Source organism: Dermacentor variabilis, chromosome 1, assembly GCF_050947875.1.
Source record: "Dermacentor variabilis isolate Ectoservices chromosome 1, ASM5094787v1, whole genome shotgun sequence".
NCBI classification, from domain to species: domain Eukaryota; kingdom Metazoa; phylum Arthropoda; class Arachnida; order Ixodida; family Ixodidae; genus Dermacentor; species Dermacentor variabilis.
Window position 1 is genome coordinate 66,730,127 of NC_134568.1, and position 24,315 is coordinate 66,754,441.

General features: G+C 47.7%; 1 protein-coding gene across 1 annotated transcript in view; it reads left to right on the forward strand.

Moving 5' to 3' along the window:
- LOC142575959 (locomotion-related protein Hikaru genki-like) overlaps positions 1-24,315 on the forward strand; it is a 243,026-nt gene that overhangs the window by 134,214 nt on the left and 84,497 nt on the right. Inside the window, exon 2 of the mRNA XM_075685846.1 lies at positions 10,277-10,552. Within this exon, the coding sequence (XP_075541961.1) occupies positions 10,277-10,552 (276 nt within the window). The remainder of the gene's footprint in view (positions 1-10,276; positions 10,553-24,315) is intronic.

The following is a 24,315-nucleotide window of genomic DNA, read 5'->3' on the forward strand; positions in this document are numbered from 1 at the left end:
CTTCTCAACGGAATTCGACTGTGGGTGGTACACTGAGCTGTGTAACAGCTTTACCCCACACCTTTCGAGAAAAGTTGTCGTCAAAGCGCTAGTAAACACTGTGCCCTGATCTGATTGGATTTCCGCAGGGAAACCAACTCGCGCAAATATGGACAGTAGTGCATTAACTATCTCAACTGAGCTGAGTTCTTTAAGCGGCACTGCTTCAGGGAACTTTGTCGCTGGGCAGATCACAGTCAAAATGTGTCTGTACCCCGTGGCTGTTACCGGCAGAGGTCCCACAGTATCAATAACGAGCCGTCTAAAAGGCTCCGTAATGATAGGTACCAATTTCAACGGCGCCCTCGATTTGTCCCCTGGTTTGCCCACCCGCTGACAAGTGTCACATGTCCTCACGAAATGGTCTGCGTCCCGAAAACACCCTGGCCAATAGTACTCTTGCAAGAGACGGTCCTTAGTTTTCTTAACTCCTAGGTGTCCGGACCACGAACCCCCGTGTGACAAGCGCAACAGATCCTGACGATAGCATTGAGGCACGACCAGCTGATCGAACTCCACTCCTCTTCGGTCTAGATACTTCCGGTACAGGACTCCACCTCTTTCCACAAAACGCGCAGTTTTCCTGGCGATACCTTCTTTGACATTGCAGCGCACGTTTTCCAGGCTGCCATCCTTTTTTTGCTCGGCTATCAAAGCCGACCGGCTGACTTTTAGCAACCTATCAAGTCCGTCTGACGTAGGCGCGATGAGCAAATCAGTAGATAGCTCTTCTAACTTTCCCGCGTCGGGCGTTTCCTCTCCAGTATCTGGCGCCTTTAACGTTACAGACTCAAGTTTATTCAGTTCGGGCGTGCTCGGAATATCAGCTTGCTGCGCCTCTGACCCTTTTTCGTTGTTTGATAACGTCGGCCCCGCAACTACCGCCTTTGCAGCGAGCTCCCGAACCTTCGATCTGGTTAAGGCCTGAACACTAGCTTCACCAAACAAAAGCCCCTTCTCGCGCAGGAGGTGATCGGACCTGTTTGAAAATAGGTACGGGTACTGGGGTGGCAGCATAGATGACACTGCCGCCTCTGTCTCAAGCGCTCCGAAAGGTCCTTCAATAAGCACCTTTGCTACTGGCAGACACGCGCTATGAGCTTCCACGGCTTGCTTGATCCACGCGCACTCGCCCGTGAACATATGGGGTTCTACGTAAGATGGGTGAACTACATCCATCGTAGCTGCGGAATCGCGAAGCACTCGGCACTCTTTCCCGTTCACGAGGAGGTCTCGCATGTAAGGCTCGAGAAGCTTCATGTTCTCGTCAGTGCTGCCTATTGAAAAAAACACAACTTTTGGTGTTGTTTCCGGACACTGCGCCGAAAAGTGACCCGGCTTCTGGCACGTATAACACAAGCGCGCTCGCCTCATCTCGAACCGCTTTCTGCGTTTGGCTGCCGCCGTCTCTTTACGTTTGGTCGGACTGCTTTCACTCGCATCCTCACTACGCGTGTCCCCCTTAAATCTCATGGGCGTGAACTTCGGCCTCTCAAACTTCGAGCCAAATTCACCCTTTTGACCGTCCTTAGCTCCGCGAGCTCGACGCGTCACAAACTCCTCGGCTAGCTCAGCGGCTCTAGCCACCGTACTCACGTCTGGCCTATCCAAGACCCAGTATCGCACGTTCTCCGGTAACCGACTATAAAACTGTTCTAGCCCGAAACACTGCAGAACTTTATCGTGGTCACCAAACGCTTTCTCTTCTTTGAGCCACTCCTGCATGTTCGACATAAGCCTATACGCAAACTCTGTATATGACTCACTTTTGCCTTTCTCATTTTCCCGAAACTTCCGACGGAACGCTTCCGCAGACAGCCGGTACTTTTTTAGAAGACTCGATTTCACTTTGTCGAAATCCTCTGCTTCCTCTCTATCCAAGCGAGCGACTACGTCGGCCGCCTCGCCGGGTAACAAAGTGAGCAAGCGCTGTGGCCACGTTTCCCGAGAGAACCCCTGCTTCTCGCACGTTCGCTCAAAGTTAACCAGGAACAAACCAATGTCCTCTCCAAGCTTAAACGGCCGCATCAGGTCAGTCATTTTGAACAATACGCGTTCTCCTGCACCGTGTGCCTGACTTCCATTACGAGCGCGTTCCATCTCTACCTCAAGACGCTTCATTTCCAAAGCGTGTTGACGGTCACGCTCTTGTTGCTCTCGCTCTTTCTGTTCTTTACGTTCACGCTCTTCTTTTTCTTTTTGCTCTTTAAGTTCGCGCTCCTGTCTTTTTGCAGTCTCTCTCTCTTCAATGGTCTCAAGGCATTCCGACAGCTCGTCATCCTCAGCCTCTAACTCAAGAATAGCCTTTATCAGTTCCGGTTTTCTTAATTTGTCTGAGACATCCAGACCCAACTCTCTTGCAAGCTCCAACAATTTCGGTTTGCGCAACGACTTCAAATCCATGGCTGCTCTGAATGCTGCTTTCTCTACTGCTTACTATTGTCTTGCCGCAACTAACCCGGCAGCAACGACAACCACAATTACCAGCTCTGTTTCTGACACTAACAAAAAGCCTGGCAAAGCTCAGAAGAAGAAAGTCCCGCACTCACCAAACCTCGCAGGCAGGAATTCCGCGCAGTCGTTCCGCTGCAGGCAACCAGTCGTCACACAGGGCTCGTTGCACTGCTCCCGGATCGTCGTTGAGCTGCTCAGCATACCGTCAACTGCATCTCTTCGCTGCTGGCCTCCGTTGTCGCGATCTCACCGCTGGCAGACAGTTGTTTGAAGTCGGAGGCGATCTCACCGCTGCCAACCAGATGTTTGGGATCCGACACTGGAGCGATCGGTTGAGAACTCGGCGCTGACGCCCGTGGTTGTACCTGGGTCGCAAGCCCCAAGGGTAGCGTTGGCCTGGCGGCCTGGGGTACAACTGGAAGCATCCGAAGGTCCCGGCAAAGCATGAGTCGACTGGTAACAACGAAACAACTTGTTTATTTTAACATCGCAAAGAGTTGGTGGTCAGGTTTGACCGAAGTAGAGAGACGGGAGAGCACTTCACTCAACAGAAGAAATCGGAGCCCTCCCTTTGGCGTCCGGGGGCAGCTGTTTTTATACTCTCGCAGTTGAGGGCAAGAAGGAACCCCTCAAAAGACGAGCACGTGAATGTACAATGGGCTAATGGTGACGCACACTGTCGTAGCGATGCCGTAGCACCATGTCGAGCACGATCTCGTAGCACCCTGTCGTGGCGCTGCCGGTCGGACACAATGACTGTAATGAGAGGATGGTCCCTGCTTTGGCATCGCCTGTTTCGGGCATAATGACTGGAACGAGATCCCTGCTTTGGCATCGCCTGTTTCGGGCACAATGACTGGAATGAGATCCCTGCTTTGGCATCGCCTGTTTCGGGCACAATGACTGGAATGCGAGGATGATCCCTAGGCGGTCGCATCGCCGCAGTCGCGCCTGGAAACACCTGGCGATGAGTGTTGTGGCGACGACGATCGGGCCAAAATGTCTGCCGCCCCGCCGCAGTCGCGCCGGCAAAACCACGTGTCGCAGGCGAAACGCAACACTGGCCATCTTTGACGTACCCTAAATCTAAGTACACGTGTGCCTTCGCATTTCGCCCCCATCGAACTGCGGCCGCCATAATGTATATGCGCTACCCGTCTTGCTTCTTCTATCAGCAAACATATTATTCTAAACCTAACTTAACAGGAAGCTTTAGCTCCTACATGGTAAATCAGCAATCCTTTCTTCTTACAACCACTGCGCCGCAATTCATGAGTTATGTAAAACTTAAAAGAGACAGTTAAAATAAGATTTCAGAAAGCGAATTTTTATTTAGCTTCTACTTTTCTAAATTCTAAAAAATGCGAAATTTCAAGAAGCAATACTCGAAGTATACGACACTGTACCTCAGCAACTAAAACGATATCGGAGTTATGTAAGCTGCACCTAATATTTCATTTAATGCGGACGAAATTGATATATCGTATGGCACCCTGAAATACACCACTAACTCGTGAATATGGCATTCTCAGAATCTTTACAGGCATTGTAACAACTTCACATAAGTTATAAATTCATACATCTAATTTGCGCGATTGAGATTCTCCAAGAGATGTAATTTATAGGGAGGCGATATCAGTTTTTATCCGAACCAACGGATTTGTAAACTTCGTACTTCTTTCTTCAGATTTGCCGATTTCCGATAATTCTTGTCAATAATGCCATGGCCTAAATCAAAATTAATATTGCAGCGATCCCTGTGATCTAACGTTCTCTCTTGAATGCAACAATTCACATTCAGATCGGTTGAACTGTTGAGTGATTTTCTCCTAGAATCATTTATGCGTTTTACGTGAATTTGAGCGGCCGGCATCGAAGAAGGGCCCTAGCTAAAGCTTCCTCTTATTGAACCACACCGGTTCTTAGAAAACACGCGAAACATAACGCTGACTATACGGAAGCCTGTGGCCGCTGTCGTACACAAATAACGAGAAAAAACGAAGGGAACCCAACGGTAGCTTTGCAGGAGCTGTTATCTCGGCCTCACCCGAAATGCCGCTGAGCTGTCTGGCAAGGTGTCTAGCAAAATCGTCGATTCATTGAAAGTCGAGCAAGTAGCAGGTCGCCTTCAAGATAAGACTGATACGTAAGCGCGCTCGTTGCCAAGTGCCGAGGTGAAGCAACCGTCTCAGGGTGTGCTTCTTTTTATTATGTTTTCTTTAGTTTTGCGTCATGGCGTACGTCACGGCGCGAATTTCAAATCATTAAGGTTGATACGCCACGTGGTGGCAAAAAAAGAGACTAAATGCATGTCCAGAATTCCTGGGTATGCGTGCTTGGAAGTATTCAAGCTATCAAACTTGCAAGGCTTAGGAGCAAGGATCGACGGCGAGTACCTTAGCAACCTTTGGTTTGCCGATGGCATTTTTCTATTCAGCAACACTGCAGACGAGTTACGACAAATGATTGAGGACCTTAACAGAGAGAGTGTAAGAGTGGGGTTGAAGATTAATACGCAGAAGAAAAAGATAATGATGAATAACTGGGTGAGGGAACAAGATTTCAGGATCGCCAGTCAGCCTCTAGAGTCTGTGAAGGAGTACGTTTACCTAGGTCAATTAATCACAGGAGACCCTGATCATTAGAAGGAAATTCATAGAAGAGATTAAAAATGGGTTGGATCGCATATGGCAGACATTCTCAGCTCCCGACTGGAAGCTTACCATTATCATTGAAAGGGAAGGTGTAAAATCAGTGCGTTTCACCGGTGTTGACATATGGGGCAGAGACTTGGAGACTGACAAATTAGCTTGAGAACAATTTAAGGACTGCGCAAAGTGCGATGGAACGAATAATGCAAGGTATAACGTTAAGAGACCGAAATAGAGCGGTTTGGATCAGAGAGCAAACGGCTATAGCCGATATTCTAATTGACATTAAAAGAAAAAAAGATGGTGCTAGGCAGGTCATGTAATGCGCAGGTTAAATACCGTTTAACCATTAGGGTTACAGAATGGGTACCAAGCGAATAGAAGCGCAGTAGAGGATGGCAGATGACTAGGTGGGGCGATTAAATTAGGAAATTCGCGGGTAGTAGTTACAATCGGTTGGCGCAGGACAGAGGTAATTGGAGATTGCAGGGAGAGGCCTTGGTCCTGCAGTGGACATAAGATAGGCTGATCATGATGATGATGACAGCCTTCTGTTGCGCAATACGCGCTACATAAGAGTGTTTTTCCGAGCGTGAAAAAAGCCCGCGAATACATGCGAAATTGCCGGGCGACTGGCCGCTCGAGGCACTTTGCGTGTATTCGCGGTCTTCTTTCACGCTCGGAAAAACACTTTTATATAGCGCGTATTCAGCTACTGAAAGCTATATCGGTAATTTTTCATGTTGCTTTACAACTTTCTCATTGACACATTTTATCTAATTATAACACTTGTGAAGTTGGTCAATTAATTATGACTAATTATGTAATTAGGCGGCATGCAAAAGAATAATCTTTAGTATTTCCAAGCGACGGAAAACAACATTACCTTGGTTCTGCCTAGCTGCGTGGCATTTGCATATTTTTAATTCTTGGTGTATGATAGTTCAGACACCCTGTAGATCGTTGTTTGAACTTCGAAAAATGTTTGAATATACGTGTCAGTAGAGAAAATTTGAAAAGAAGGATGTCTGGCTGGCGGGAGATCAGAAATTCGCCAGTAAACACCTGATAACCTGCAGCGGCCTCTGCAGTGCACCTATAATGAGGAATTAATTAATGTATCGAAGCACCTTAAGATACTTATGACAAGTATCGTAGCGGATACAATTATCCCGCTTGTAGCCTGTATGTGTATCTCGAATACTTATCGTCTCAGTATGCTGTATCTGTATCGTGACACATTTGCAAAATATCTTTGCCCAGCCCTGGTGCGGTGTTCCGTAAGAATCGTACTAACAGATTCATATTATCGTAAATGTATAATTTTTGGCTCGAGCGAGTGGTGTGTTCTTTCCTCTCACAGGTAGAACGTAAAAAATAAAATACGAATGGCGTCGCTGTCATTTCCTTTTTTCTTTTCCTTTCTTTTTTTTTTTGCTGTTAGCGTCTTTTTTTTTTACCGCTCGGCTGTATATTTTTTCCTATGCTTGCGAACATGAATGAATGAAAAGCTGAAAGATGTACAATAAACTCACCATCAAATTAAACTCCTAAGGAGGATCTCAGTGCGAACAGACGCGTAGGACAAACAACCTTTTTCCACTCGTGGTATTCTCGCGCCACGCGATAATGTTTCACACTGAGACTCATTGTCATACGTGTGTCTTTATCATTTAGATACACGTAATATATGCTATGCAAAATGTCAGTTATATGCACGGAGTCAATTATGACTACCCTTCGTTTAGGTTTATGCTATCTTGCGTCTTTTATTCGCTGGAGAAAACCCTTTATATTTCTTCTTTTCCGGCAGATCGTATTGTACTTTTCGGTGTTTACTCTCTAGAAGCGATTTTGGAGTTTCAAAAAGTGGCTCTGAGAGCGCGCGAGTCGCATCTCAAGCGTTGTCGTGGCGCAAATGCATGCTGCAGAAGGCAAAACGCTGCTGAAGTTCTTTTTTTTTTCTTTACTTTTTCTTGCAGAGCGCTGACCCAAGTCAGCACGTGCACGTCGCTTTGTGCATGAAACACATCTCTCGCAGCGGGGGGTAACAAAAGAGCGCTCGAAACGTGTCCGCGTTAAGCGTACGGACGAATGCACTTAAGCTTATCGGTGCCCTACGCTGGCTTTTACACCAAACACGGTGCCGCGCCCGTCGCTATAAACAGCTACAAACAAAACGACCGAGTGAGAATAAACGAAAAATGAGACGGGGCGGGGTGTGAGTACTTTCTTTCTTTAGGCCACCGTGCTCTCTCAGAGGCTAAGACAAAGCGAAAGAGCTCAAAACGACCGTTACCCGACACCGAGCGCATTCGGAATCGGCTTTTCCCGGGAAATACCGTGCCGAGGCGCTTGAGAAATGAAATGTCAGAGTTGCTTCGCCTCCCCCTCTCCTCGCCCTGCCGCTGCGCTCGCGAAAACGCAAGCGCGCTCGCCGCGAGACTGCACTGTTGTCGCCGATGTTCCGCCATGCATGACGACGTTCGCTCTCCTTGCGCTCGCCTCGCAACCCCTTCCTCTCATCTTTCTTCCTCCGTTGATGCGCTTCGTGCTCCCGAAAAAGGAAGAAGTGTCCAAAACCGCCTCATGGCAAACGCCTCAGAGCGTGTTGTTCGCTCGCAAGCCTCTCGTCCGCAGCCCGCGCTGCCGAGAAAAGTGCCCAGGTTATGAAACGGCTTGAGCCGCGCCCGCGCTTTCACTCGCGAGCCGCGGGCCAGCCAGCTGCTGCACGGTTTCTTCGGCCGTCTCGGCAGTAGAAAGCGTGAAGGCAATACGATATAGCCACTGCGACTTGAGGTAAAGCGCGTTCGCCCCGCAGAATGAAGAGCAGGCATTTTGTTCTATATGCGCGACGAGGAGGCTGGAAGGAAATGACGGCGGTGAGTGTCGCTTCTGGTGGAGGTGGTGAGTAAAATACGCTACGCGAAGGGTTGCGTGCACTACGGTGCTCTGGTTTTTCACCGGGGAAGAACTGCACCTTATACGCTCGCACGACGTGCACCGCCTGAGTATGCGCCCTGGAACTGTCTACAGCTTTCGTTTGCAGTCGGAGCAACGTTTTATTTTGGTATTATCAGCCTTCCCCATCTGACATGAGTACAGACTGATCATGCATGATTAGACCGAACAAAAGAAAAAGTGTGATTTCCGATTCCAGGCCTTCTTTCGCCATCATCCCACTGCTTCATTAACACTTCTTTCTGGGCGAGTTGGCGCATACTTGATTTGAAAATTGTTACAGTGCTAACACATGCATCCACAAAGTAACAAGGACGAGACACAGGCGCTGACTGTCAACGGAATTTTATTAAGGGAAGACGAATACCTTATATAAGGGGAAAGGCAGAAAAGAAATGGAAGGGAGCGGTACAATCGGGAAAAAATGACATTGCGCATCGATGAACGTACGTGCCAATAATCAACGGAAACGGACGCAGAAAAAACAAAAAACTAGAAAGAAAGCCAAGGGATACAAACAGATAATCAAATCAGTAAGCGGTCGCTCCCAAAAATTGAAGCTCTGCAGCAAAAAGCGATACAGAGGGAGTGCGTACGCACTTGCTGCCATATTTCTGTATGTGGAACGCTTCCAAACTGACGCGCGCCGTCGTGTCGGCACTCTTACCGAGAATCTTTGTCTCTCCCAGTCGAGCCTCACAACCTGTACATTTAATTACGTGCGTGACCAAATGTGCGTACTGGTCCTTTAAATCACTTAAATTTCGGGCATGTTCACCCAAGCGTTCATTAATGCAGTGGCCGGTTTGGCCGACATAAACCTTTCCACGCTTCAAAGGATTGGCGTAGACTACTCCTGTGGAACACTTGGTGAACGGCTTGTCACGTTTTAGCTGACAACCTCGTTTTTTAGAGTTGCAGATGCGTGGGCATAGCTGTGCCAGCTTGTTGGGTGCCGAAAAAACAACGGACACACCATGCCTGTTGGCGACCTTCTTGAGATTGTGCGAAGTCTTGTGCAGGTATGGTACAACCAAAGGCTTGTCGGTCTTCCGACGGTCATATGTTCTTCGTGTTCCTAGTTTTAGCTTTTGAAGGAGGGTCTCAGACATAGGAATCAAGACCGAATAGGGGAACCTCGCCGCCAAAAGTCGGCTAGCCTGATTCTCGAAACTTTTCTGCATTAGGTGCGGGCACGATTTTTGAAGAGACGATTCCAAACAATGCGACGATATAGCTCTTTTGACAGTTTTGGAATGCGCTGAATTTCCCACGCCTTAATAAAATATGCGACCTGAACCTCGGAAGATTGGGCTTGGTAGGCGTTCACGAAATATAGCAAAAGCATGCACGACATAAGCATTGCCAGCTTTACAAAGAGGCGTTGTTGCTAGAACCCTGAAATGCACGCATCCTCAGCAGGCGCCATGGCCATATTTACTAGCACGGCGAGAAACGTTGACCAGTCACTGCCGTGCTCGGACTGCGAGTTCGCGTTCAAGAGGCTGTGAACGGCACATAAGATAGGCCGCTGGAATCGTAAACTGTGACGTTCCTAAATGACTGCTCTCCGCTGATTTTCATATCAAGCGCAAAATTTCATATCTAATTTAATTGGCGATGCCTTTATTAAGCAGATTTAGTTGTCTCAAGTGCTTTAAAGCAGATAGGCATGTGCGAAGACCCCTTACTCAAGCTTTGCGTTTTGTTGTCGTCTTGGACGTGGCGGGCTAGTCCGTCTTCGTCATAGACAAGTTCTTCAAGTTTGCCGATGAAAACAAGGTGCCAAGTTTTCTGTTTGCCGTATGAAATCCAACATGGCGCTGGTGTCGAATTTATAATTTTCTGGTATTTAAATTACGGGATTTAGCGTCCCGAAGCAACGGGACGAGCTGTATGAGGGTCGCAGTATATAGTGAAGGGCTCCAGAATAATTTGGACCATCTGGGGTTCCTTAGCGCGCAAAATTTTTCGTGAAATGCGTGGCCGTGTACCTCGCGTCCAGTAAATATCGCGTGTTGTGTCGCCACGACCCGGATCGTCGCCTGCGCGCTGTATAGAGCCGCAACCGTGCTCACAGAACGCACCTTTGACGCGCTATTGGCAATGCGTCAGCGCGCGTCTGTTTGGCGCTGTGTTCTTTCATGTGCTTGCTGCCCCATCCCGTGCAGTGGTGGGCACGCCAGCGACGGAGACCACCGCCACGAACGGGCCGCCACCGTCGCCAGCACCCGCGGCGTCGCGTACAAGCTGCCCTCCGCCAGAGATCGTGCTCAATGGTTCGCTGTTCCAGACCGACAGCACCGCAGCGCAGCAGTTCGGCAATGTGTACGAAGTGCGCTTCATGGGCCTCTTCGGGGGCACTGCCAAAAAGCGCGCCTGCAAGATCAAGTGCGTCAACGGCGTCTGGCTTGGACCTTTGTGCGCCGTCGAGAGCGAGGCTGGAGGTAGGTGGTCCCCCCGAATTAAAATGACACCGAAAGAAAAATATATCGAGGCGATCGAGCTAGTCTGGCAATCCTGCATACTACTAGAATACCAAATAGGGGACCGAGAGTGGAGGTTGACTGCGGCCCGAAAGAACACGTGAAAGCTGTAAATGGTTAACATAACAATAATAAAAGGTGGGATGTGGTGACACGTGGTAATTCCCCCCCTTAGCTCCCAATGACCTCATTAATTGTAGCAACGTCTGGCCACTGCTAGTTAATGGCCATCCCCCCCCCCCCGCCATAACAGCAAACAAAAGAAGAAAAAAGGATGGCATTCCATTCTATAATAGGCGAATACCCGACCCGACAACTGTGGACTCTTCCAATACATAAAGCACCCATGGATAGAATATAAAAGAGAAATTGGTGACCTTACAAATAGTGTCATCGGTGTAGCGACTTGCTTACAATATTGAAGAGTGGAAGTTCTCATTTCCTTCCCAAATAAGCAATATTTCTTCTCCGAACAAATGCACACTAAATTCAGAAAAGGTGATCTCCCAATGTAGTCTTATTTAAAGGTCTCTCTCTTTGCCGTCCTGTAAGAAATTTTTTTGCACGTGGTTTTGGAGCAAAAAGAAAAAAAATCACACTGTAACGCTGTTGTGTGTCACACGCTTGTTTAAATCCTCCGCCATCTTTCGTTGCTTCTTCTGTTACGACGCTCTCGGTTTCGTCACGACGTCAAATCCACAATTTGCCTGTTTTCTTGAACGAGGGCATCAAAGCACGCATTGAGTTAGAAATTACGCAGACACAACGCACATTTGGAATCCATATAAAGTAAAGCTTTTGTTAAGCGGTTAATCAAGCACTTTAAATCTGCCGATTTCATTTTTGCATCTTTAGTGACGATGATGACGATTTATTGGCATCGCCTTTGAAACGGGGTGGTGACAAATAGTCACCTAGCCTGCTTGAGTTAATCAGGCGTGCTATACATGCTTCTCGTTCTAGCATTTTTTGTATACATCTCCTTAATATTGTTTTCTCTTAGTCAAAACGTCTCCGTCTGCCTTGTACAGCTGCCTATGCCTGTAACGGATCCGGTCGTATCAACCTCTTCCCTGCTTTTCTTCCACCGACACTCCCAAACGTCTCTTACCGGTTGATCTTTACATCTACTCTCAATGAAATTAACTGGCGTGCACGCTTATGTGCTCTCGCATACCCGTGCTACGCAACGTGACATGCGCGGCGATCCTCTCAAAGATATATATATATACATATATATATATATATATATATATATATATATATATATATATATATATATATATATATAGTTGGCGTTGGCACGATGTAAGTATACCTGCGATTGTGGTTTAATGATTAGCGCATCGGGCTGTTGTGGAGGCCTAGTTTAGATCTCAACACTGAGCACGTTTTCCAGTTTCTTTTAAGTGTGAGCTATTCCGCAGCCACGGCCAGGAAAGTCTGGGAGGGTACGCGAAGAAAACTTCGCTTAGAAATTCCGGCAGAACCCATCTCACGATGAATGTCAACGGTATAGCGAATAGGATTGAAGCAAGGTAGTGACACACCGTATCGCCAACGCCGAAGCGCGTCATGTATGAGGCGTGTACTGTACCCGGGCTCCTCTTGAGCGCTTCTCTCTAGACACGCTGCGCCATCCATCGGTCCTACCACGAAATCCGCGCATGGCCTTCGATATGCGTGGCACGTGGGTGTATGCGAACGCTGAGGATTTTTACCACGCTGCCTACGGCGCACTCGTGGCGTAGCACGCTATACAGTCGGCTTGCTGTGCTTGATGAAGTCGTGTGACGCGAGTTCGATTCCGCCCAGCACAGGGGAAATGTTAAAGGATTTTCTTAAGAGTGTGGCGCGTGCCCATTATGAGGGATTGACCAATAATGCGCACGCACCTAGTGGCATATACATAGTGGTCCAAGTTGTCAACTCGGGCACAGATTTAGTGGCACCTGGTGGACGAAGTTGCACCGTATAAGAGGTTAGATACAAACATACCGCAAAGTGGGTTAAGTTGCCAATGAATGCTAATCCCATTAAAAGGCAGAAGGCGTTGCATGATTACTCCTGACTTGAACATCACCGTGATGCGCACGTATTGTACCGGGTCTATCTTCTGTCATTCAACCTGCTTATAATGAAGAGAATAGAGTAGATAAATTTCCCAGAAACGAATCAACTGAAGTTTGGACAAAATAACGACACATATAGTGCGTGTCACGTTGTGGCGACTCTGAAAAACAGTACCAAAAACTGTGTATCGCGAAACCAACTTTTTATTGGGCGAACCTGTGTCCAGAAAAACAGGCCACGCTCAAAGCACGATAGCGACGAGCATAGTCGGTGATCGTAGGAACCTGATCAGCGGGTCAAGCGCGTCAGCGTTTATAAATGACTCGTCGAAGGTTCCAGCGTAATCGCTAGTGCCTGCGTGCCTTCCAGAAAGCAAATTATGGGGTTTTACGTGCCAAAACCACGATCTGATTATGAGGCACGCCGTAGTGGGGGACTCCGGAAATTTAGACCACCTGAGGTTCTTTAACGTGCACCTAAATCTAAGTACACGGGTGTTTTCGCATTTCGCCCCCATCGAAATGCGGCCGCCGTGGCCGGGATGCGATCCCGCGACCTCGTGCTTAGCAGCCCAACACCATAGCCACTAAGCAACCGCGGCGGGTCTTCCAGAAAGTACTACTCAATTCGCGTAGTGTGTACGATCAGATTACACGAGGTTCGACGACTACAGACGACGGATAGAACCATCGATAACATTCGAGAAACTTCCGATACATGCACGCGCGGCCTGCGCCGAGCGATAACAAACATTTGTTAGCCAGTGACAAGCGGTCACCAGAGAAAGATAACCAAATACACGTGTCAATATTTTGTCGTCGTCCGTTCGCGCCTTATGCCATCAGATGTTTTTACTGGCTGCGATAATAAAATATATATTATGCTCGGGCCTAATCAGCTCCATTTAACGATGTATAGGTCCAAGACCGCATACGCCGCCGGGGCTCAGTCGATATGTGGCCTTGCGTTGGTGAACACGAGGTCACGGGTTCGCTTCTCGACTGCGGCGGTTGCATTCCTATGGGGGCAGAATTCAAGAATTATCGTGTACTGGTGCTTGGGGTGCACGTTAAAGAACTCGGGATGATCAAAATGAATTCTAAGCACCCCCTCCCCCACATTACTGCGTCTTTCAAAGCCCGCTGTGAAGCTTCGGGACTTTTAAACCCGGCAGTTTAAACCCGAGAATGACAAGTACATAGACAGCAGCACCTGCTCTCTGAGAGCGAGAAATTGTAGGCGGTGAATACGCAACGGGGATCAGCTTGCCTAATGCCAGAGTTGTTACAAGTATACATTTATTATTAGGATTTTTTTTCACTACGGGAACTTCATGTCAGTGTTAAACCTGACACGGGAACTCGAATAGACACGCTCGGAAAGCCAGCGCACAATAGAAACTTGTGCGCGAACGACGCTGCGTGGTGTGAAGGATTTTCGAAGCTCCCTCCCCGCCGTTTTGTGCAGACGTGCGCTGCAGTTGCTCACTGTCTTGGGGAGGCTGTCGGGCTGTGCCGAGCCCCGGCGCAAGCACTGAGTGCGCAATATGCTGGTAAGGCTGGAAACGACGGCCTGCTGCAGCTCAGAGGCGCGACCGAAAGTGTATTTCGTTCAGCGCATTTCTCGCGCCGAATTGTTCCCTGTCGGCAACGCGACGCCCGGCGCTGCCGAACGGAGGCAGCAGCGCGCTTTGTGTTGCCGTACCCCGAGCGCTCGGATGTTGACAGCTTTATGTGTCATTTTCTACGCGCTATCAAAATGACAGCAAAGTGACGCGCACGCAACGCGCGTGAATGTGCCGCAGCGCTCTTGGCACGAGCCGGATTGTGTGCAGGAGACGGGCAAGGGCCCATGCTTCGAATGTGCGACATACGAAAATACGGTTGTTGTTGTTGTTGTTATTTATTTTTTTTTGTTTTAGGCAACGGCTCCATCAAAAATAGAGGTTTCGAGGCAAAGTGATAATTTTTCAGTGCGACCATGCTTGATCGACATCAGAAACTGTGCGATTCTTGCCAGTAAGTATAGTTTAGCTAAATTTTATGACTTAACATTGATTAAATTATAAGCTTCGGCACACATGTTGCTATTTGGATACTCAAAAAGCTTAGTGCTATATAATAATATTTGGGGTTTTACGTGCCAAAACCACTTTCTGATTATGAGGCACGCCGTTGTGGAGGACTCCGGAAATTTTGACCACCTGGGGTTCTTTAACGTGCACCTAAATGTAAGCACACGGGTGTTTTCGCATTTCGCCCCCATCGAAATGCGGCCGCCGTGGCCGGGATTCGATCCCGCGACCTCGTGCTCAGCAGCCCAACACTAGCCACTGAGCAACCACGGCGGGTCTTAGTGCTATATAGGCACGTCCACTAAGCAGGAATTCACCACTTTCGAGATAATCATTCCAAATATCAACCACGAAATGTATTGATGTTTCAACAAACGACAATGGAACGCCAATGCATTTTGCCCTAAGATGGCGGATTAAACCTACAGTGCTAGTTTGGGGCTTGCCATACTAAAAGGAATCGCCCTTGAGCATTGACCGGCCTCAATGCTGCAGTCGCTACGTTCGTACTAGCAATGTTAATTAAACGTTAACGGCACAAATCCAGTCGATCAAAGAATCTATTATTCATTATCGTGCAATTTCTGACGCCCACCAATGCTATCCCTTTTGGTCAGCAAAAAATCTAATTTTGTCTCGAATTCTTCATTTTTAATAAGTGGAGAGATGCGTCACTGAAACACACCGTATAGTGTCGCATGCAGTGTGTGGTATAGATTTTCCTACGGCAATTGGAGGAACCTCTGGCACGAGTGTCTATAGGCCTGGGAACTATGGTTTGTAAATAGTTCCCAGCGTTTGACTTCGTCTTTCTGGCTTCTAACGGCTTTGTGGCCTTCCACGCAGATAATTTCCAACAAAATCTTGCGTAATAAATGCCAAGGCTCATATAGGTTGCGCGTGTTCACAGTTACTAATTGCCTTACTGCATTTAGAAAACGAGTAGCCCTCGAAAACGTAGAAAGATAATGTGTTATAAATAAGAGTTTGAAGCCCACAAGCACGAAGATTATATAAATCCGTGTACTAAGGTCATCATTCCCATAGTAGCTGTCCGATCGCAGAGCCGCAACTTCTACTAGTAACTTTTGTATTAAAACTTTTGGTGCGTGGCGTTCATGAGCAAGAGCAGGAAGGATCGTATATGCTGTCTTGATCAGCACGAACACGGGAGCAGCGTGTCTTTCGGTTACCGCCGGCACACTTTGCCGTAATGTCAAGCACGTGTGTATGACCTGCGTGACGTGACTACAGTTTTCCTTCGCACTCAACCCGTCGTCTGCTGCACGTTGTGGCAGAGGAGGAGCGCACTAACTGGTCTGATTCTTGTTCCCGTTCAAGCGCCTACACTACTGTTCAAGACGGGCATAGAAACCTGTACAGATTGAAGGTAGGAACAAGGGAAAAGAAGGAGTAATGAAAGACCGAAATGACAGATCAGAGCTCTAATGCTTAAACTAACAATTCGAGTTGTCCTGAAATTTGTACGTTTAGACCCGCAAGCTCAATTCGTCGCGTGGTCCTTGTGGTTCCCGTGAGATACCTAGCACGCGATATTACAGTGAACACTTTATTTTCCTTCCTTTCTTTCTTTCCTTTTTCTTCTTTTTTTTCTTTTTTGCGGAGCGTACGTAGCTATACTACGATACTATCATCATCTTTATCTGCTTTGTACGACCATCGACGAGGCCTGTATCCCAGTGGTTGTGCGTCTGAATGCGACCCGGCTAATCACGCCCTCGTTTCTTTTCTTGAAGAAAGTGACTTGGCTTCCCGTTTGTAGAGCTTTTTCTCTCTCTTTTTTGCAAGTGTCGAGACCTCGAACTCACGTTCTTTTTAATTTCCGAGTATTTATGTACTGAGTTATTGTATTATTTCCCTAATTTTAATTTATACTTAGCGTTACGAGGCAAGTATCGACCACGAACACTGGCAGGAAACGATCCATTTGCGACACGCTGGTAGGGGTGCTGCCTTATGAGATAAAGCGAAGAATCAGCTGAAGAGCGTCATCAAGCTTACAGTAAATTTCCAAAGGAAAATGGCTATCAGGTACAAGGCCTTGCCATTACATTCGTGTTGCAGCCCACAGCTCGGCAGCCGTGCAAGAATAGAATGGAAGAACTACACAGTTGAGGACGGCCTTCGTGCGTCCTCAGACTTGCTCTACAACGTTTAGGTCGGCACGCGCACTCATGGTATCACGTGGTTCCGTACGACCAGGGTATCATCCAGGCGATCCCGTACAACCCTGTAAGCGGTGTATACTGGTGAAATACTAGGCATTCACCAACGAAGAGATCAACAAGAAGACAGAGGCCAAGGACTTGCTTCAGGGTGCCACAGTAGGCAGTTGATGTTAGGCTGCTCACGACACAGTTAAGTTGTGCCCGCCCGTGCCTCAGGACGACGTCCCGTTGGTTTGCGTGCGTTTTTTCGCTTGAAACAACCTGCTGCGCGTAGGCCGGGTTGTGTAGGGATGCTTGAAACCACAAGCTTCAAAGAATAAAACATAAAAATAATGCTTGCCGCGAACCCAATGGTCGCCAGACGCACTGACGCTGGTCATTCCGCGAAGAGGAGTTAAACTAGTCCGTAAAGACGACCTGTCCGCAGTTTTCGACAGTGGAGGAACCGTGTTCCACTGCCCTAGCCTTAGCCTCGTTTCCTTGCTGATGTCAGGGCAGTTTCGGCGCCAAATCTCAGCTCCGCAGGACCTCGCCTCTTCGACGCTGGCCAGGAGCCCCCAAAATTCCCACATTGAAAGGAAGGGTTGGGTCGCAACAGATGCGACTCGTTCATCGTTCTTACTGGTTGCCCTTGGTGAGGTCTCAGTGCGCCATGAATCTGGCCTTCCGTTCTGTACGCCCATGAAGTTTAATGAGTTTTCAATGGTGCGCATTATAATGACGTCGATATTGCGCGTGTATCCCGGCCACGGCGGCCGCATTTCGATGGGGGCGAAATGCGAAAACACCCGTGTGCTTAGATTTAGGTGCACGTTAAAGAACCCCAGGTGGTCGAAATTTCCGGAGTCCTCCACTACGGCGTGCCTCATAATCAGAAAGTGGTTTTGGCACGTAAAACCCCAAATATTATTATTATATATTGCGCCGATATTTCGCTGACTATATATATACCCTTTCCAACAGCTTCACAATATGCCCCCCTCCCCCACGCTTCTTTTCTGGAGCTCGGGTCGCCCTACTCCGCTCTTCAACTGGACACGGTGGCTAATCGCTGGACGACTGCTGGGCTAGGATGATGGTGCCAATTTGCTAGTGTCTATAGAATCTAGTCCATCCGAGTCAAGTTCGGAGTTTAGATTGTCAAATTATTCCCTTTCCTAATGGCGTTGTCTAGTAAAACCTAACGTGATCCTCGTAGTTTCTTGCACTCAAACCATGCAGAAATTCCTATCGTCATTGCGCAAAAGTTGAAGCTTACAGGCAGTAACTGATCGTTCAAGCTGGCGCATTTCTGACTAAACTGGTGTCGCATATTTTCGAGTACAGAGTACAACAAAAGAGCTGCGGATACAAGTTTGCTTTGTTACACCAAAACTATTCTGTATACATTACAACTTAATGGACAAGTGAATGTTTAGCAAGCGCCGCGGAGAACAAGTATTCCACGACAGGTTTTCAACTGGTACTTTCTTCGTCTGCTTCTTTTGGAAACTTGTTCTTGCGCGTCATATTTAGGCATAAACCGGAACCATTGTGATGCGCAAATTCCTTAAACTTCCTACGTAGAACAGCTTCAAGAACAGTCCAAAATAAGAAGTTTTTGAGCAATAGTGCATCGCAAATGGTATGTAACTGCGCATTTCTGGGGCGATTGTGGCAATCATGACCATTTCTGTTCAAAAAAGTCACCGACGATCACGATACTCTCTAACGCGAAATTTGAGCGCAGCTATACGTGTTTTTATTGCACAGTATGTTGTTGGCTGGCCCAGACAATCTGTCTCGTGCGGCACGTTGCAAACGGAGCAACGTGCACATGACGCCACTGCCTCGCTAATTGGGAGATCACGAGAGGCAGCACGTTGGTGATACGTGGGCGCGGTTCACAGCAGTCGCCGCAGACAGATCTCCGCTCGTGCAGCGCTTTGTTTCCACACAGACGACGCGCGCTACTCTGGTGCCATCTCGTAGCCATCGTTGATGCAAAGCCCGTCCTGCGCGGCACTACGCCTTTCTTCTCACGCTTTCGCCATTACCTTCTCCTTCGCTTTCCTCCTCGCGCTATCTTCGCTATCGCCCTCTTTCATCTCCGAGTTCGTTTTCAACTTTCGCTGTGCTCGTTCGCTCGGTTACGAGGGACAACGTGGACGCCCGCCGCAGAGCTGCGCTCTAAAACGGGGTAGATGTTCTGTTAAAAATTAAATGTTAGAATTTTACGTGCCAAAACCACTACCTGGTTATGAGGGACACTGTAATGGGAGACTCCGGATTAATTCTTGATCGGCTCTAGTTCTTTAACGAGCCCCCAGTGCATGGGGCACGGGCGCTTTTGCATTTCTGCCCTATCGAAATGCGGCCGCCGCTGTCTAGATTTGATCCCGTGACCTCATGCTTGGCAGCGCAACATTCGAGCCGCTAAGATGTTCGGTTCCTTGGAATTCTCTACACCATCCTTGGAGCCACGTTCTCGTAGTTTTATTACCGTCGGTCTAAGAAACGACTGCTCTTCGTGACACAATCAAAGACGCTATGGAGATTACTATGTCCGTAGACAAGTGCGCGCCAAGCAGAAACCGCCAGTGCGTGCCAAAGAACAAAGAAAGAAAAGATAAAAGCTCATTAACTTTCTTCTATTTTTCTGTAGCCCTTCATGAGCGAGGGGTTCACCGACCTTTCTCCGCGGCCCTGTTCACTCCATGGAGATGCGGGAACCATTGTTTGCACAGCGTTCATAGAAGCTATGCAGTTGTGATATTCGCAGTGTCCCGCACCACTTGCGCCGCCGTCCTCCTAGTTCATTGTGTGCTCTCCAGCAAAGACGTTTACTTTTCCCATATCATCGTTAAGTTCCGTGGCCCCCCCAAAACGACTATGTTCTCATCTAGATTTGGATAGATGCTATTACCCTGTATCACATTATGCTTAATAGCTTCCTTTCAGGGCGCACAGCCTGCTCAAGCGTAGTTTGTTATGCGTAAATTTAATTTTGTTCAAGAGAAACCCAAAGATTAAAAAGAAAAGCAAGTAATAATAACAAGATAGACGGTTCTTTGGACTATCTCGGGACAATTCCTTCCTAATTTTGCTCGTCTACATTCGATAGCTGTTCAGCGAGCTTATATGTGTTTTTCAGCGTATTTGGTCCAATTAACTCTCCCCTGCTCCTCGGACGTTATTTTAAGTGCATTTTCAGATCAGTTCTTTATTTTTTTATTCCGCCTCTGCACTAAGGCTACAATTTTATTATTTTTTTCTTCATTCTAGCCGGAGTATAAGGCTGAGCTGTTAGTTCCGCTGACGTACCCGTCTCTCATTAACCTTCTTTCCTTGTTCTTCTCTGCTTGTGCACTCTTTGTTTGCACACGTAATTAAAAACTCCAGTTGCGGATTTGCGCTTGTCGATATTTCTTATTCTCCTCGAGCGGATATATCGCTACATGTTTTCCGGGCTTCAAACGGTGCTCAGCCTCAGGCGGCCTGTACTGCTTGGCTTGCAGTCATCGCAGGAGGCCTAATACCAAGCGGTTTAAAGCCCGCCGGCTAACTTCCAGGCTTAATTGTGTCTCGGGTACAAAGCATGGTACAGCGCTTCCAATGTAATCCAGTCAGAGCTCTTTTTTTTTCTTTTCTGTAGCTCTCTCTCTTTTCTTTCACAGTCCTCGCACTGCAGCATCATTTGTACCAAATGAACCATGGGCTATGATGTCGTTTTTACCTTTCTTTTCTTCTGAAGGATACCCTCCACAGGGCATCTGAATGCTGAAATTTCGACACAGCATCTGCAGAACTTGTACAGAGCGCTTAACGCAGCTTGGCATTCATAATACTCAGGAAGATATTGCAGAGGCCCAGGAGCGCGCACAGCTAACTCGCCTCACTTCAACGAAGGCAGGAAGATGCATCTTGCAGGAACTCGGATATCACCCCGATAGAGTAGCGGAGGAGTTCTCTGAGGTTCCTCCGTCGATTCGTGAGAACAATACATCATCATCATCATCATCATCATCATCATCATCGTCGTCGTCGTCGTCGTCGTCGTCGTCGTCGTCGTCGTCGTCGTCATCAGCATCATCATCAGTCTGGTTACGCCCACTGCAGGGCCAAGGCCTCTCCCATACTTCTCCAACTACCCCGGTCATGTACTAATTGTGGCCATGCTGTTCCTGCAAACTTCTTAATCTCATCCGCCCACCTAACTTTCTGCCGCCCCCTGCTACGCTTCCCTTCCTTTGGAATCCAGTCCGTAACCCTTAATGACCATCGGTTATCTTCCCTCCTCATTACATGTTCTGCCCATGCCCCCATTTCTCTTTGTTGATTTCAACTAATATGTTATTAACTCGCGCTTGTTCCATCACCCAATCTGGTCTTTTCTTATCCCTTAACGTTACACCCATTATTATTCTTCCCATAGCTCGTTGTGTCGTCCTCAGTTTAAGTAGAACCCTTTTCGTAAGCCTCCAGGTTTCTGCCCCGTACGTGAGTACTGGTAAGACACAGCTGGTTATACACTTTTCTCTTGAGGAATAATGACATCCTGCTGTTCATGATCTGAGAATGCCTGACAATCGCACCCCAGCCCATTCTTAATCTTCTGATTATAGCAGTCTCATGATCCGGATCCGCAGTCGCTACCTGCACTAAGTAGATGTATTCCCTTACGACTTCCAGTGCCTCGTAACCTATCGTAAACTGCTGTTCTCTTCCGAGACTGTTAAACATTACTATAGTTTTCTGCAGATTAATTTTTAGACCCACCCTTCTGCTTTGCCTCTCCAGGTCAGGAATTATTAAGCAAGGCAATACCATCAGCGAATCGTAAGTTACTGCGGTATTCTCCATTAACTCTTATCCCCAATTCTTCCCAATCCAGGTCTCTGAATACCTCCTGTAAACACGCTGCGAATAGCATTGGAGAGGTCGTATCTCGTTGCCTGACGCCTTTCTTTATTGGAATTTTGTTGCTTTCTTTATGGAGGACTACGGTGGCTGTGGAGCCGCTATACATATCGTTCAGTATTTTTACACACGGCTCGTCTACACCCTGATTCCGTAATGCCTCCATGATTGCTGAGATTTCGACTGAATCAAACGCGTTCTCGTAATCAATGAAAGCTATAGATAAGGGTTGGTTATATTCCGCACATTTCTCTATCACCTGATTGATAGTGTGAATATGGTCTATTGTTGAGTAGCCTTTATGGAATCCTGCCTGGTCCTTTGGTTGACAGAAGTCTAAAGTATTCCTGATTCTATTTGCGATTACCTTAGTAAATACTTTGTAGGCAACGGACACTAAGCTGATCGGTGTATAATTTTCAAGTCTTTGGCGTCCCCTTTTTTATGGATTAGGATTATGTTAGCGTACTTCCAAGATTCCGGTACGCTCCAGGTCATGAGGCGTTGCGTATACAGGGTGGCCAGTTTTTCTAGAACAACCTGCCCACCATCCTTCAACAAATCTGCTGTTACCTGATCCCCCCCCTTGCCTTCCCCCTTTCCAAGGCTTTCTTTACTTCTTCCGGCGTTACTTGTGGGATTTCAAATTCCCCTAGACTATTCTCTCTTCAATTATCGTCGTGGGTGTTACTGGTACTGTATAAATCTCTATAGATCTCCTCAGCCACTTGAACTATCTCATCCATGTTTGTAACGATATTGCCGGCTTTATCTCTTAACGCATACATCCGATTCTTACCTATTCCTAGTTTCTTCTTCACTGCTTTTAGGCTTCCTCCGCTCCTGAGAGCATGTTCAATTCTATCAATATTATACTTCCTTATGTCAGCTGTCTTACGCTTGTTGATTAACTTGGAAAGTTCTGCCAGTTCTATTCTAGCTGTAGGGTTAGAGGCTTTCATACATTGGCGTTTCTTGATCAGATCTTTCGTCTCCTGCGATAGCTTACTGGTATCCTGTCTAACGGAGTTACCACCGACTTCTATTGCACACTCCTTAATGATGCCCATAAGATTGTCGTTCATTGCTTCAACACTAAGGTCTTCTTCCTGAGTTAAAGCCGCATACCTGTTCTGTAGCTTGATCCGGAATTCCTCTAATTTCCCTCTTACCGCTAACTCATTGATCGGCTTCTTATGTACGAGTTTCTTCCGTTCCCTCCTCAGGTCTAGGCTAATTCGAGTTCTTACCATCCTGTGGTGACTGCAGCACACCTTGCTGAGCCCGTCCACATCTTGTATGATGCCAGGGTTAGCGCAGAGTATGAAGTCTATTTCATTTCTAGTCTCGCCGTTCGGGCTCGTACACATCCACTTTCGGCTATCCCGCTTGTGGAAGAAAGTATTCATTATCCGCATATTATTCTGTTCCGCAAACTCTACTAATAACTCTCCCCTGCTATTCCTAGTGCCTATGCCATATTCCCCCACTGCTTTGTCTCCAGCCTGCTTCTTGCCTACCTTGGCATTGAAGTCGCCCATCAGTATAGTGTATTTTGTTTTGACTTTACCCATCACCGATTCCACATCTTCGTAGACGCTTTCGACTTCCTGGTCATCGTGACTGGATGTAGGGGCGTAGACCTGTACAACCTTCATTTTGTACCTCTTATTAAGTCTCACAACAAGACCTGCCACCCTTTCGTTAACGCTATAGAATTCCTGTATGTTACCAGCTATATTCATATTAATCAGGAATCCGACTCCTAGTTCTCGTCTCTCCGCTAAGCCCCGGTAGCACAGGACGTGCCCACTTTTTAGCACTGTATACGCTTCTTTTGGCCTCCTAACTTCACTGAGCCCTATTATATCCCATTTACTGCCCTCTAATTACTCCAATAGCACTGACAGACTCGCCTCACTAGATAACGTTCTAGCGTTAAACGTTGCCAGGTTCGTATTCCAATGGCGGCCTGTCCGGAGCCAGGGAGTCTTAGCACCCTCTGCTGCGTCGCAGGTCTGACCGCCGCCGTGCTCAGTTGCTTCGCAGCTGCTGGGGACTGAGGGCCAGGGTTTGATTGTTGTATTCATATAGGAGGTTGGGGCCAATACTGCACCAGGGTGGCCAATCCTGCTCTGGTGAGGGAGTGCGCTGCCGGTTGCGGTCACTGGGATCAGGCCGCACTCCAGGCCTGTTTATGCAATTTTATCAATACGCGGATTTTTTTTAATCCGGCGGAAAATTGCGCGGCACCGGGATTCGAAGCACGGTCCTCTTGCACGTGAGGCGGATGCTCTATCTCTACGCCACCGCTGCACCTGCAGGAGAACGTGCACTTGCAGGAGGTGCAGGAGAACATTACGGTCGTGCCCATACCTAGGAACACTCACCCCGATCATAATTGCGGTAGAAGGAGGGCAAGGGCGGCCAACCTCCTTAGGCAAATGCAAAGTGATCAGCGACAGGTCAGCTTTGTGGATTCCGCTTCT